Consider the following 13815-nt stretch of genomic DNA (forward strand, 5'->3'; position numbering starts at 1 on the left):
GTGGGTCATTGAAATTTCGTAAGCTTACTCAACACAAAATAACATGAAAGTTATGAACAACGCAATATAAACAAATAGATTATCATGATTTAGGTCAATATTTCTATTTGCCAAGCTAGTGAATTGAATTGAAACAAAATCATAATCCATCGGTTGAATTAAAACAAAATTAAATTCATTATTCTTCTTAAAATCAGGATATAAGTTGAAAAGTAAATTTATGAAAATGAATTAGGTAAGAAAATGGGATACAACAATACTTTAGGTTCCCATTATTCTATACTATATTAAAAGTTGTATGGTACTAATTTTGAAGTTTAGAGTCTTTAGTAAATAGCTTAGCTCAAACATATCAATATGGAAAACCAATCGACGCAAGTTTAACAGTCTAATCGTGCACCATGTAAAGATGGCAATAGGGGCCGCGGCCCTCCGAGTCCTATCTAATCGGGATTTTTCGAAAGACGAGATTTAAAAATTCGTATTTTTGTCCTTTTTACATTTAAAATACGACATTTTAAAACATAAAAATAAAGTCCCTGTTTGGCATTCATTACGTAGAAAAATTAATGGGTGAAATAATATTTTTTTAAAAAATGAATGATTGAGAAAGAATGAAAAATTAACGATTTACGTGTAATATTATTTTATAGAAGATTGTATAATTAAAAATAAGAGAGAAAAAAATGAAATATAATGGAATGAAAGTTAATGGAGCCCAAACAGGGGCAAAATAAAAAGAGACAGATCGTACGCCAACTCGTCACCATCAAGATTTTGCCCTAGTAGATGAATTAAAATCCAACTTTAATTTAATTCAAAATCAATGATTAATTCCAACTAATTTTATAAAACCAAAAACTTTTCAACCACACATTTTATCAACTTTTATCAAAATCTACTAAAAATTTAATTTTAATTTCTACCAAACAGGGGCTTTGTAACTCATTAGCGGGTCCCACCCCATTCCAGGGGAACCGTACAGGTGCTGTCTTGTATGGTGTATTTGCTGTCATTCTTGGACTCAAAACCAATGAAAAATTGCCAAATGTTCCTGTAACATAACTTAGGTGACAATGCAAGGACAAAATTTTTTCCTTCCCTAACACCATGATAATGTACAACCATATGCCACTAACCCAGAAAAAATTTCCTGGTACACACTCAGAATCTCAAATCCAATAACCTAAATGACAAGTCACAAAATATTTCCTATATACACACCTTAAACCCTGCAACCTTATAACATGCAAAAACTCGTCAAATATAAGAACCAAAAGACAAATCAAAATTATAAAATTATTCTTAATATAAGATAAATTGAAGTTTTAAAAATGATCATAAAACGAAGAACTTCACCGAAGAATTTCAGCATGAGATACGATGCTATCTATACAACTAGGCTGCAACAATGCCAAACAGAAAATTTTATAACAAATGAGAATAGCCTATAAATTAGAAGCTGTCTATGGCTTGTCAACTAAATTGGAATAGCCATAAAAACACAAAGAAAAAGAACAACAAAAGGCAGAAAATGATAAACACCGTACGGTTGTCTACAAAATGATATAGATTTTGCGAGAACTCCCGAGATTACTCTTCTTAAATCCTGATAATACGTAACGAAGAGGCACGAGGATTGACTAGTTGTCTTACTGTATAGTCTACTCTGTATCCCTGAAGCTTTCACTTGTCAACCAAAGCTTTTTTTGGACGACAAGCACAACCTCGTCTCCTTCTTGGTCGGGGTTTGAAGTGGAATCGGCTGTCGCAACTGCTTCCCAATGCAATGCAGATAAATACTTCTTTACAAACTCGATGACGGATTGTTTGTCCCGGATAATAATGAAACCTGTAGGCCTGAGAATTCGATCCATCTCGAGCAGTAGATCCTCACCACTACAACCTTTCTTCTCAATGTCGGAAAACACAGTCCAAGCATGGAGCAAGTCGTAAGTCCTGGGGTATGTTGAGAAGGCTTCACACCTGTAGATCAGTCAGACGTGATCCATCTTCCAGATTCTAAAACATGTTCAATTACGAAATGATCCCATATGGAATGTTGAATTATCTTAAGGAAAAATATTGAGATACAAAATATTTTGACGAACTTTCCAAGTCACTTTACAAACCAATGGGGGTACTCAATAACTAGCTGATAGTCTCTGAATTCCTAATCCGATTTTGTTTTTCCCATTTAAGTATTTTTATTCTCTTGATACACAAACAGAGATTCTTGAGCTAAAAATAACTCATATATGCATGTCAACATTTTGATTTTGTCTATCTTTAAGGCGACTCCTCTCAGAAGCATGGAGAAAAAACAGTTATCATAATGTGTGATAAACGGGATCACGAAGTCACCCATATAAAACACCATATTAACGGTAATCTAGGAATTTTCCACATACCAGTTGTGTGTCGTGCCAATCAAGCCTCTATCATACACAATCTTAAGCATTTTGGGCCCATCCTCAGGGATAACATTCATCACCCACACATTTTTATCCTTCAAAGCAGCAGCAAATGACCCTAAATTGGCTTTCATGTCCATCACGTTCCTCAGAGTATCTGATGAGATCTTTGGACTCAAGAGATTCCAGTAGCTCTCAACCCTCCGGCGCCAAAGTTCCTTTGTGCAAACAAGAAACACAAAGTCAACATTGAATTCACTATTTATAATAGCCGCGTGAATCAGATAAGCAAGCAGCCCAAATTGAAAGAAAACAAATAGATGTAAGAAAACTTTCCAAATACCGTGTCTTTTCCGAACATTTCACTTGAATAGCCAAAATCAGCAAGCCGTGGAGGAGGAGAAGTTAATCGGGCAGGCCATGGTGCAAGGCCACCACCTCTAGTTTTGTGATCATCTGATGCGAGGGGAAACAAAACATTAGAAATGAAGTTACAGGTCTATCAGAATAAATTTGGTTGCAATATCATATATGAGCTCGAATAAAACAGAATACCATTGCAGAGATCAATCTCAAAATCCCAGAGCAATTATTAAAGGTGGTTTGCTTCAAAAACTATCAGTCCAATTAATTCCAGTTTCAAGTGAGAAAGTAAAAATGACAATGAAATAAGGTTTAAATGAAAAACAAGGCGTGGCCAAATAGACACTTATAAGCCGTCAAGATAGATTAAGCAAAGTAGAAAATGCTTGAATACACATACAACTTCAGTATACCAAAGGACATAATCCTTAGCTTCATGTTCACTATATGCCAAAACATTTTAGGACCTCAAACCTAATGAATTTTAACACTTATACCCCTTCCCTGTAAGTAAACTGATAATTTATTGCAGATACAACCACCGAAGTCATTTTCCAATAAACATTGGGGACGATTCCATGAATATTCTTTCGCACTTATTTGATCCAAAGCTTTACCTACTGAAAGTCCAACAAAATCAGTTTTTTTACTACTACATCGGGTTAAGTCCATTTTAGTTTATCCCATTCTTTAGACTTGCTCTATCGGAATCGTATCGCTATTAGTATTAGGAACTTTTTGAAATTTATATGATATGTACTGAACCATCTAAGTAGTCATTTTCTCTTAGTATATCCTCAATCTATATCACTTTCACTTGTTGGCATATAACCTCCTTTCTTCATTTTATTAATTCTAACATGATCCCACTTCCATGTTACATCTAATAAACATTTTCATTTAAAAACACCGAGTACCAGGTCACAAAGATGATCTCGTAATCGTTCTTTAAAACTTTCCGTTTTACTTTGTAGATACCTTCTTAACATAATCTCTATAGCATTTCTTCATTTTCTCCCGCCTACACTAATCCTCATTCCTATGCATTACCTACCTCCAAGCCCATTTTTCATATAAACAATAGACTTATACTTAGACCACAATTTAGGATTACATTAGCCCCTGTTTGACAACTATTATATGAAAGCTCTTTTTTCTACATACTAATTTTCAACCATATATATACACAATAAAATATTATGCACGTAAACCCAAAAATTTTTCATACTTTTTTAACCACACATTCTCCTAATAATCACTATTCAAAACATTATTTTTTAGGAAATAATGGCCACCAATCAACTAAATTCAATTGAACAAGAAATTCTTGTTTTCAATAACGAATTATGGAATGGGAATTCTGTATACATAAAAATCATGATAAATGAATATTAAATAAATAAATAATCTTGCTTAAATAATAAAAATTCCTGATTCAGGCCATTGTGCTAAAGTAATAATCTTGCTAATTGCATAAGATAATAATTTTATTACAAATCCTCAAGGGCCCTACGAGAATAATCTCGCTTAAATAATAAAGTTTCCCCACTAGGGCTAGTGTACTAAAGTAACAATCTTGCTAAATGCTTAAGATAATAATTTTATTTCAAATCCTTTAGGGCCAACGAAAATATAAATTAATAATTGGTTTAATTCGTAAATTTTTATAATAGTTAAGAAACATTTTTACTCGACACTTATATTTTCTCATTTCATTTTTTTCCTGAAAAATATGCATATAATGTTGTTTGCTTTTTTGCTTGCTCTCAAACCAAATTCAACTTATCTCTAATTTTATGCAAAGCATATACCACATTTGGTATTTTTTCCCCTTTGTATACGATGCTGGAGAGGTTTATTTTGAAGAAATACATGGTAAAACAAAATTATCATCTAAATCATGATCATTCTTGGTGGGCAAATTTAGTACCCCTTAACCCTGTGAAAGCATATGCAGGAACTGTTCAGTCCCACTGATCCATTGAACAAGAGCCTTTTCACACGAGACTCCCAAACACCATGGCCAACTTTATCTCAGTTGCGGAAGGCTATTCCATCATCGTATTATTTTCACTAGAATAATTTAAGAGGTGCTCGAAATCTATCAACTTTTTGTAGCATTGACAAGAAAATGGCTTCACGTAATCTCTATAAATTAATAAATAATTCTCTTATCCACAAATTAATAACCTCTAAGGTAATAATTTTTCTCGATCCTAACATTATTAATTTTTCAGGGAACACATATCTTCAGGTGAAATATTCTCCTTTATGGTTTTGCAAAGTGCTTTGTTGCTACCTCGGGGTTCAAAATTTGGCAAAAAAATCACTTTATGGTATTTGTGTCATTAGCATCACCTAAGGTGGTAATTCGCCCATCTTTAAGGCCAAGTGAGGAATATACACAAGCACAAATGCATTCTCTAAGAAATTTTCCTTTTTTCAATAGAAGTTAAGTCACTAGCTTAGCTGAACTTTTCAGGATATGCTCTAACTTAAACCTAGATTTTGTTGGTAGAATATTAGTGAGCATCGACTGCACACCCAGTTAGGTACTCCGATAAAAACGCATGATACACAAACTAGGGTGGTTGACTAAATATATTTTATCTGTCAATGAAAAACAATATAAAATTAGCAAAGTACCATACCAGAAAAGACTCTAAGGTAGTAATTGATAACCGTCAATTAGCAGTTGACCATCCAACTATAAAATTACTGTTTGCTCTTCTCCAAATTGAATATCCATTCCATTTTGAAACATCTAAAAATGAAGTCCACTTCCCTTAAACCCACTAATTATAACATGTCATTCACAAAATTCAATTATTTAATATATCCTGTCTAAATTCAAGCACATGGCTTTATAGATGTCATAGATCAGGTTAAAAATGAAAGAGGATAAAAGAATACTTCAATTTTATTTTTTAATTTTTAATTTAAAAAAAGAAAAAGAAAAAATACCCCTCTTGCCAAATTGATTAGGACTCCAATTACATGCAGGGATCACTTCTCTACCCCTTCTTAGTCTTCATATAAAGCAATCACAATGTACATTGCAGTCATTACTTAGATGTGAAAACTGTTATTAAGAAGTGGCAAGATACACCTTCATCCACTTCTTTCCAGAAAACTGTCCTAGTTAAGAAGATGAATGCAAGCGATGAACATGTAATACATGATGTAAGGTACTTACGATCAGAATAAGGTGTAATGCATGCTTCCATTGGGACATCCCACACAGCATCTGGATCGTCATCAGATCGACACATAGGTGGGTGAGTGCCAGGTTCTCTTTCCAAATAACAGTCATTTGTTAAAGGCTTTTGCCAAATTACAGTTTGGTTCCTTTTCGCAGCAATTGTCCAACACATACGTTCCACAAGTGCACTCATCTCCCTCCATATTCTTAGGTCTTCTTCATCCTGTGCATAAGCTTCAGGGGACGAGTAGGCAAAATAGCCTCCAGGTCTAAGAAGCCTGTCCAACTCAAGAAGAAGGAGCCCATCCCTCTGCAGCCAATCAATTCTACAACGAGAACAGTGAGCAAGTTCAAAAGATCTGCTTGGGTAAGGAAGCCTCTTTGTTCCAAGAACACCAAGAAATGCAGGAATTCCTCTCTCTAGCGCAAATTGGATCTGATTTTGGTGCACATCATTTGGAGCTAAAGACATAGCAATAATATCGGACTTTAGAAGGTAAGCACCAAAACTGGCAACACCACAACCAACATCAAGAACTGTACGCAACCTTCCCTGATTGTTCAAGTTATTTTTTGAGAAGTTCAGCATCTGCAAAACACAGAGCATTACTAGAATCAGAAGCAAAATTTCATAAAATTTTGAGATATGATGCAGAATAATGATCATAATGCAACAGCTGAATGAACATAGTGTACTCATCAGGTTGAATTTCTTGGTCAATTTTTTGATACTACAAGAATCATAATACTTACGTTTGCCATTGAAGCAATGTATTTGCCAGCCCCATAATGAAAATGAGTACCTCCTCCAGGAAAATTAATCTTATCACCTTTAACAACCATCCAATTCTGGTCAGACTTCTCATGTGCAAGATGAGTATGAGGAATGTTTGCTTTCCATACTTCATCTCTACTTTTTGGCCACTTAATTGGGATCTGTAACCCCATAGAATAAATAAAAGGAACCAGCATGAGTTAAAAGGTTTGCGAAATATCACAGTCAAGACTTTGATAAAATTTGTCTTTTTTATTTACCTTGTATCCTGGAGGAGGAGGAATTAAGCAATTGTACCGTCTCTCAGGTAAGGGACAGTGTCTTTCATAGTGCTCCATCAAAGATAAATCCAACTTCAATCTCATTTGATATATAAGATGTCTGTCCAGACAGGGGATTAGCTCCGAATGACGATCATCACAAACCTTGAATCAAACAGAAGCAATGAATAAAGCTGTTCAGTTAAATAAAAAAAGGGAAAAAACAAGCAATAGGGAGGTAAGGTTTCCTTTTTTCCTTCTTTAAGAGAGTGCATGAGTGCATGTGGGGTTGGGGAGAAGTTGATTTGTGTACTACATGGTTAGCAACAGAAAGACTTACAGGGAAACTCTTTGTGACAATACTATCCTCCCCATCATCAAGTCCAAACTTGAATAAAGACTCATCCTGCTTGCCTCCAAGATCAGAGTCTTCATCACCACTCAAATAAGAGGACCCAAGTTTTCTCAAAGAACGGCTGCCATACTCTAGAGCAGACTCACCGGCATTCTTAGAGCCAAAATAGACATACAGAAATACAACAAACACAGCCCCAATGCACACAGAAGTTAACAAGCGCTTGTTTTGTGCTCCATCTGATCTACCCCTCATCATTTATATAGCTTAATACTTCTTAAAGAACCTTCAGCTTCTCCTTTCAACTCAAAGTTCAGATATTATGACCACCAAATAATTTTATAACTGAGCTTCCAAAACTTTGTTGATTGAGGTGGAATTTGAGTAGATCTGAAGTAGATCCAAAAAAAATAAGCGTTAGGCATGCAAAAAACCAATGTAAATAAGTCAACAGCCCTATTCTTAAAAGTTGACCTTAACATATCCATTAGATGATTCCAGTGTGAATTTTATTTCTTTGTTTAATCAATGGTGGTGGAACTACAAGTAGATATGTGTAAGGTTTGCAGTAAATTTTACAGTCAAGGATCAGTAAAAGTTATAATTTAAGTGATATGAGAGACTGCCCAAAAAAAAAAAAAAAAAAAGAAAGAAAGAAAATCCAAAAAGATAATACTAGGATGCACCTGCTTTCCTTCTTTCTAGAAAAAATCACAGCAATGGTATCATCTTTATCATTTTAACCCCATTTCAAGAAACAAAAATTGAATCTACATCAAGAAACTCAAAGTACGAGCTAAGACTTAATCTTTTAGATCAATTGAGTTGAATTACAGCAAAATCAAGGCAGATCTAATTACATATTTCTTAACACTTCATAATTATTGCGCTAATCGTTAATTATAACAATCATTAAAAACACAAACCTTATCAATCCTGCAATATAGACAAAATCTAAATGGATATAAATTTACAGCAAATCAAGAATAAAGGGACGGTAAATGAAATAAGATCGGATTAAAATTCAATGCAGTAACAACCTGGGCAGATCTGAATTGAATTATCTGAATCAATTATGTGTAAGAAATTGCAAATATGATGTGAAAATGAAAGAAAGTGAAAAATGGCCCAAGATTTGTACGGAGTGGGGGAGCAAGAGAGAAAGGGCTGGGGTGTATCCTTTTCGCTACAAATTGAAATGGGAAATCGGATAGATAGCCATATAGATATATAGATTGGAGGCGTGGGTGGGCGGGGGGAGTGGCAGTGACCGGGGTAGGAGTGGGAGTCGCGTGGGGATAGATCTCAGTTATGAGTTTCTGTGCTCTCGTGTTTTTGGTTGGAGGAGGTGATAATATATTATTAACACAATTTTGACTGCGAATTAACCCCCCCTCCTACCCCCCCCCCTAATTAAATTAAAATTGATAAAAATCATGAATTCAATTAAATACGTAATTAAATTAATTATTAATTAATTAATTAATTAATTTTTTTTACCTAAATCAAATCTAAATTATGTTTCACCTTATTTATGAAAAAATGAATTTTAAAATAGTAGATTGAGCTCTCATTTGGCCTCCATTAATTTTCATTCCATTATATTTCATTTTTCTCATTCTTATTTTCAATCATACAATCTATCATAAAATAATATCATATATAAATCAAAATTTTTTCTTCGTTTTCAACCACTCATTTAAAAAAAAAAATGATATTCCACTCATTTTCATTTCTATAAAATGGGGGTCAAACGGGGGCTGAGAGAGAATGTGTGGATGAAAAATAAGGAAATTTTTTTATTTATGTATAATATTATTTTAATAAAAAATGTGTAATTTAAAAAAAGAGAGAAAAAATGTATTTTAATAAAAATGAGAATCAAACAGGATAAATGGAAAAAATTATATTTAAAATAATGATTTTTAGGAGAATCAAGGATGCATAATTAAAAAAAAGGAAAAAATCTTGGATTTACATACATAGTATTTTATTGTGTGAATGTGTGGTTAAATCACATTTTGTAGTTTCGAATCCTACAAAAATGTTGATGAAAATTTTATTTTGATCATAAATGAATACAATTAAAAGCCTCCTAAACAAACATGTCTTGTTACCTTTTCCCGTTATTTAAATTTATTACACAAGCAAAGCGAATAATTTATAATGGAATAAGCTTAATGAACATTGAAATCTCTACGACTACAAGTTACTGAAGGAATAATCAAAATTGTTTCGATTTTTACCATATTTATTATTTTTTAGTGAACAAAATATTATTACAACAAAATAACAATATTACCACTTAGTGCTAGTTTTGTAATTTTAACTACACATTTCATTGGAGCCATCAGTTTTTATCAATATCACAGTCCCTTATTTATCCATAACTAGATTATGCCTAAAATGTGATTCATTTTGTCGAGTAGTTAACTACTTCACGAGGACCGAAATGAAATTAAAGCACGTTATAGTATGTCAACCAAAACTATGCCTACTTCAATTGTATCTTAAAAAAAATGATATTTAATTCATTTTGGTTAGATATCAAATACACAATCATAGCTATTAAAACTGGAATGCGACAAATTGTCTGATTTGAAAAGCAGCCACTTAGACCTGATATTAGATCGAGTGATACTCTTGAATAAATCAAGAAATAATATAATATTAATAATATACGTGTGAGACAAACATAGAAATGAAGTGTATTTCAAGATGTAACAGTAAGGTAACTCGTTAATATATTTTTGAATTATTTTCTTAAAATTGCAATTAACAATTACTTGCTCCAACGCGGTTTTAAGCCGAAAGAGGAAATAAAGTGTCGGTGATCTTGCACTGAGCTGGACTTCGGAAAACGACCCAGAGGAATCCGGGCTCCCCTGTGGGCCCAAAATATGAAGAGGGTCTTTTTCACACTATGCTAAATAAAATGTAAATTTATCAAAGGTCTAAATTATTTGGAAAGTCTTCCTTATTTATAGGCCGATTTCTTGACCAGAGTTGGCCCAAATATTATTAATTTTAAAAGTGATAATTACACTACACACTCAGAGCGTGTTTGAGCCCAGTTTATTATTAAAAAATATATTTTACAAGAGTATTTTTTGGAGATATGTTGTTAAAAAGTAGGTAAAAGTTTTAATTTTACGATCAAAATTATTTTATTGAAAGAATCTATGGTTGAAAATGAGTTTTTAGATTATGAGTATCAAACATAGGCTCAATAAGTTTCAAATTTCAAAATAATTATTTTTCATACGGTAAATCAATCTTAACCCAGACAAGCCCACCACCACCACCATCGGCACCTCCACTTTCTATACACATCATCGTCATTGCCTATACCCACCATTACTTCCTTACTTACCGCCACCATCTATTGCAGTCGATGACCGCACCTCCACCTTTTAAATTCAAAATTAGATTGACTTTCCAACCCTAATCTATCAGTACTTCATCATCATGCATCGTTTGGGATGAAAAAGACCTGTCAACTTATCAAATTGAATCGAAAAATTGTGATTTTAAAACTGTTGGTTTAGATTCCCATGGTTTGTCAATATTTTTAGTTTCACACTAAACCAAACTATTTAGAAATGGTTCGGTTTAGGTTTCCATAGTTAAAAGTCGCTTGAAACCAAATTGGACCATTTATCCATTTTAAAAAAAATATTTTTTGCTCATAATATGTTATTTATTAGTTTAATGGAATAATAATTTATGATAATATCTTTCTTATCTATTTCGAAAATAATAAATTTACAATTTTAATTTTATGGTGAACTTTATATTAATTTATTGGTTTAAACTTGCATTGAGACAGATGTATTAATATTTTAACTTAATATATAAGAAGGTTCAGGTGTGTGAGGACAATTATGGAGAAAATGACAATGGCACAAGTGATGTTTTGACTGATGCTTTGTCATGGTCGAAGGCATGTGGGATGTTCGGACACTGAAGGCATGTGGGATGTTCGGACACTGCATAGATTCAGAAAAGAATTAATTAAGACATTCGGGTTGATTTTGTAATACGGTAAGAACCAAGGTATTACTATGCCTATTTATTTGATGGCAGCATTGCATGAAAAAATTTGGGGACATGGGTCGGATTCGGTATTGATCAATGGGTTGATACGGACATGTATTCAACAACATTGAGACATCGCTGTCCAGCTAACTATAGTCCACGGATTCAGTGGGGTGGCACGCGACGACAGTTGTTGACCTTGAAAATTGGACCCTCCATGGGGTGGCACGTGACGACAGTTGTTGACCTTGAAAATTGGACCCTCCATGTGGCCAACCGATAGCCACTCCACGTATTCCTCCCTGCGCACAATCAACGCACGGTCTTCTACACACGGCCGGGACCAGCGGGGGGATGCGACGGCCGTATACACTCCGACGATCAAGTTAGGCTCAGGTGATCGAAATAGTACCAATGTTGTGCAAAATAGTGGGGAGGAGAATATATATTTGCTTACTATGGAATGCTAAGTAGGAAGAGTTTCATTACCTTTGCCTCTTGTCAAGCCTTGGGTATTTATAGGTGAGGAGAGCTGTTGGATGTGGGACACGTGTATACATTTGAACAGTATGAGGCGTCTGCTCATAGGCGTCAATCAACCGCGTCTATAGAGTGGGCGGATAGTTACTTCTCCCGAGTTGAATTGACATAAAGTTGATAGGTCACATCAACTAGCCTCATGGAGACGTCAAATCACTTTAAACCTTAGGGACAGAAAAGATCTTAACAAAGATCTCATTCTGAAATCGATAGCGGATCCTCTGGCTGAGGTTTCCAAGGTTAATTTCGCCTCGGATTAAAAGGGGGCGAGGGCGCTTCGGTTAGTCCTGCAAGATTACCTACACCTCGTAGTGTGATAGCAGATCGTCTCCATTAGTGAAATCACTTCGGGACCACTTCGGATGAGCGTTCCACACCTCGCGTGATGTGGTGGTTGACTTTCCGAGGTAGTTTAGTTAGGGGCGTAATTGAGTGTTCCACACCTCGCGTGATGTGGTGGTGGACTTTTCGAGGTGGCTTCACGTTAGGTACGCCTAAGCTTTGTAAAGTTGAATGAGGAGATCGTTCCGAGGCGGGCATATATGACGTTAAATGATTTGACAGCTGTTGCGTATTTCCAAGGTGAAAGTTGGATGCAACGCCCATTCCCCTAAAAGGCTACTGCGGCTACTTATTGTTGATGGCTGGTGGTGACCAAGGCGACGCGTTATATGTGAGCATGAGGGTCACAACAAAATCTTAGGCGTAAATCAAATCTGGCATTTCATTTCAACAACCTAGATTGATGATGTGACGGACGGCCTAGATTGATTGCATTTGAATTCAATGGTGGGAATTAGTTGGAGCACTCTATAAAGAGCGGACTTGAGCATTTTTTGGATTTTTTACTCTTGCGAAAACAGAAAATCCCATTACTCTCAAATCTCTTTGCAATTTTCGGCGTTCTTCAAGCGTTTCCAGCGAGAACTTTGATTTTTCGACGACCACACACCACTTTTTGACCATTTCCGACTAGGGAACACTCAAACTCGTAAGTTTTAGTAACTATTTTGAGATATTTCCTTTCTAAAAATGGCTTCCGAGGGTGGTGCTAATTCGGGGAGAGGGCTAGAGTTAGTACGGATGGACGAGCCCATTGTGGCGACCTCTTCCGAAATAGTCGAGGCGATACTTGGAGGGGAGAATATTTGGAAGAGGCTGGATATCCCAGTAGATATCTTTGTGCATTGGGGGGCATCGAATTAGCCCTCTAAGCTAAAGGAGGCCGACCTAAAAAGACTTAGAACTGAATATAAGATACCGGATAGCATCCCCGAGCCTGACGAGAGGGCCTGCTACCCTAGGCCAGGGTTTGTGACGATAAGTGAGGCGATCCTTAGGGCTGACCTTAGGCTTCCAATTCACCCATTTTTCGGGATGGTGCTTAGGTCTTACGGCTTAGCACTGACCCAACTGAATCCGAACTCCTGGAGCCAGATGGTAGGCTCCTGGATGTTATGGAAAGAGGCGTCACCAAGAGTGGAGATGCCCTTCTCTGTTTTTCAGACTCTCTATATTCCAAAAGTAATAGCCGGAGAAATAAGACGAGGGACTGGTATTACCTGACCTCTTGGGATTTCCATACTCCATTCGTGCTCGATCTGTCGAGCTCTATCAAGGAGTGGAAGGGCTCGTGGTGCTGGGCTGCCGAGAGATGGGATACGATGGAGGTGGATTCCCTGGCACCTCTTATGGTCCCCATGAAGGACTCGACACTTAGTGAGTATTGTAGCTATATTTCTTTTTTGTTTATCTTCGGTTCGGATTATAGCTAACAATCGTATTCATTTTTTGAAGGCACTCTTCCTCGGTGTGAGCTGTCCTCCGACGATTTCAAAATCATCTGCGTCATCTATCAGCTGCCTTCG

General features: G+C 35.6%; 1 protein-coding gene across 1 annotated transcript; it reads right to left on the reverse strand.

Moving 5' to 3' along the window:
- Positions 1-1335: 1335 nt before the first annotated feature.
- Positions 1336-8692, reverse strand: LOC111371595 (probable methyltransferase PMT3). Its single transcript, XM_022993661.1, has 8 exons — positions 8410-8692; positions 7355-7759; positions 7015-7179; positions 6733-6915; positions 5974-6568; positions 2758-2870; positions 2412-2632; positions 1336-1986 (listed from the first exon to the last, which is right to left on the reverse strand). Exons 2-8 carry the CDS (start codon positions 7625-7627, stop codon positions 1665-1667), a joined length of 1872 nt encoding a protein of 623 aa, XP_022849429.1. The 5' UTR covers positions 7628-7759; positions 8410-8692; the 3' UTR covers positions 1336-1664.
- Positions 8693-13815: the final 5123 nt, after the last annotated feature.

The sequence above is a fragment of the Olea europaea genome, chromosome 22, assembly GCF_002742605.1.
Source record: "Olea europaea var. sylvestris chromosome 22, O_europaea_v1, whole genome shotgun sequence".
In the NCBI taxonomy this organism is placed as follows: Eukaryota; Viridiplantae; Streptophyta; class Magnoliopsida; order Lamiales; family Oleaceae; genus Olea; species Olea europaea.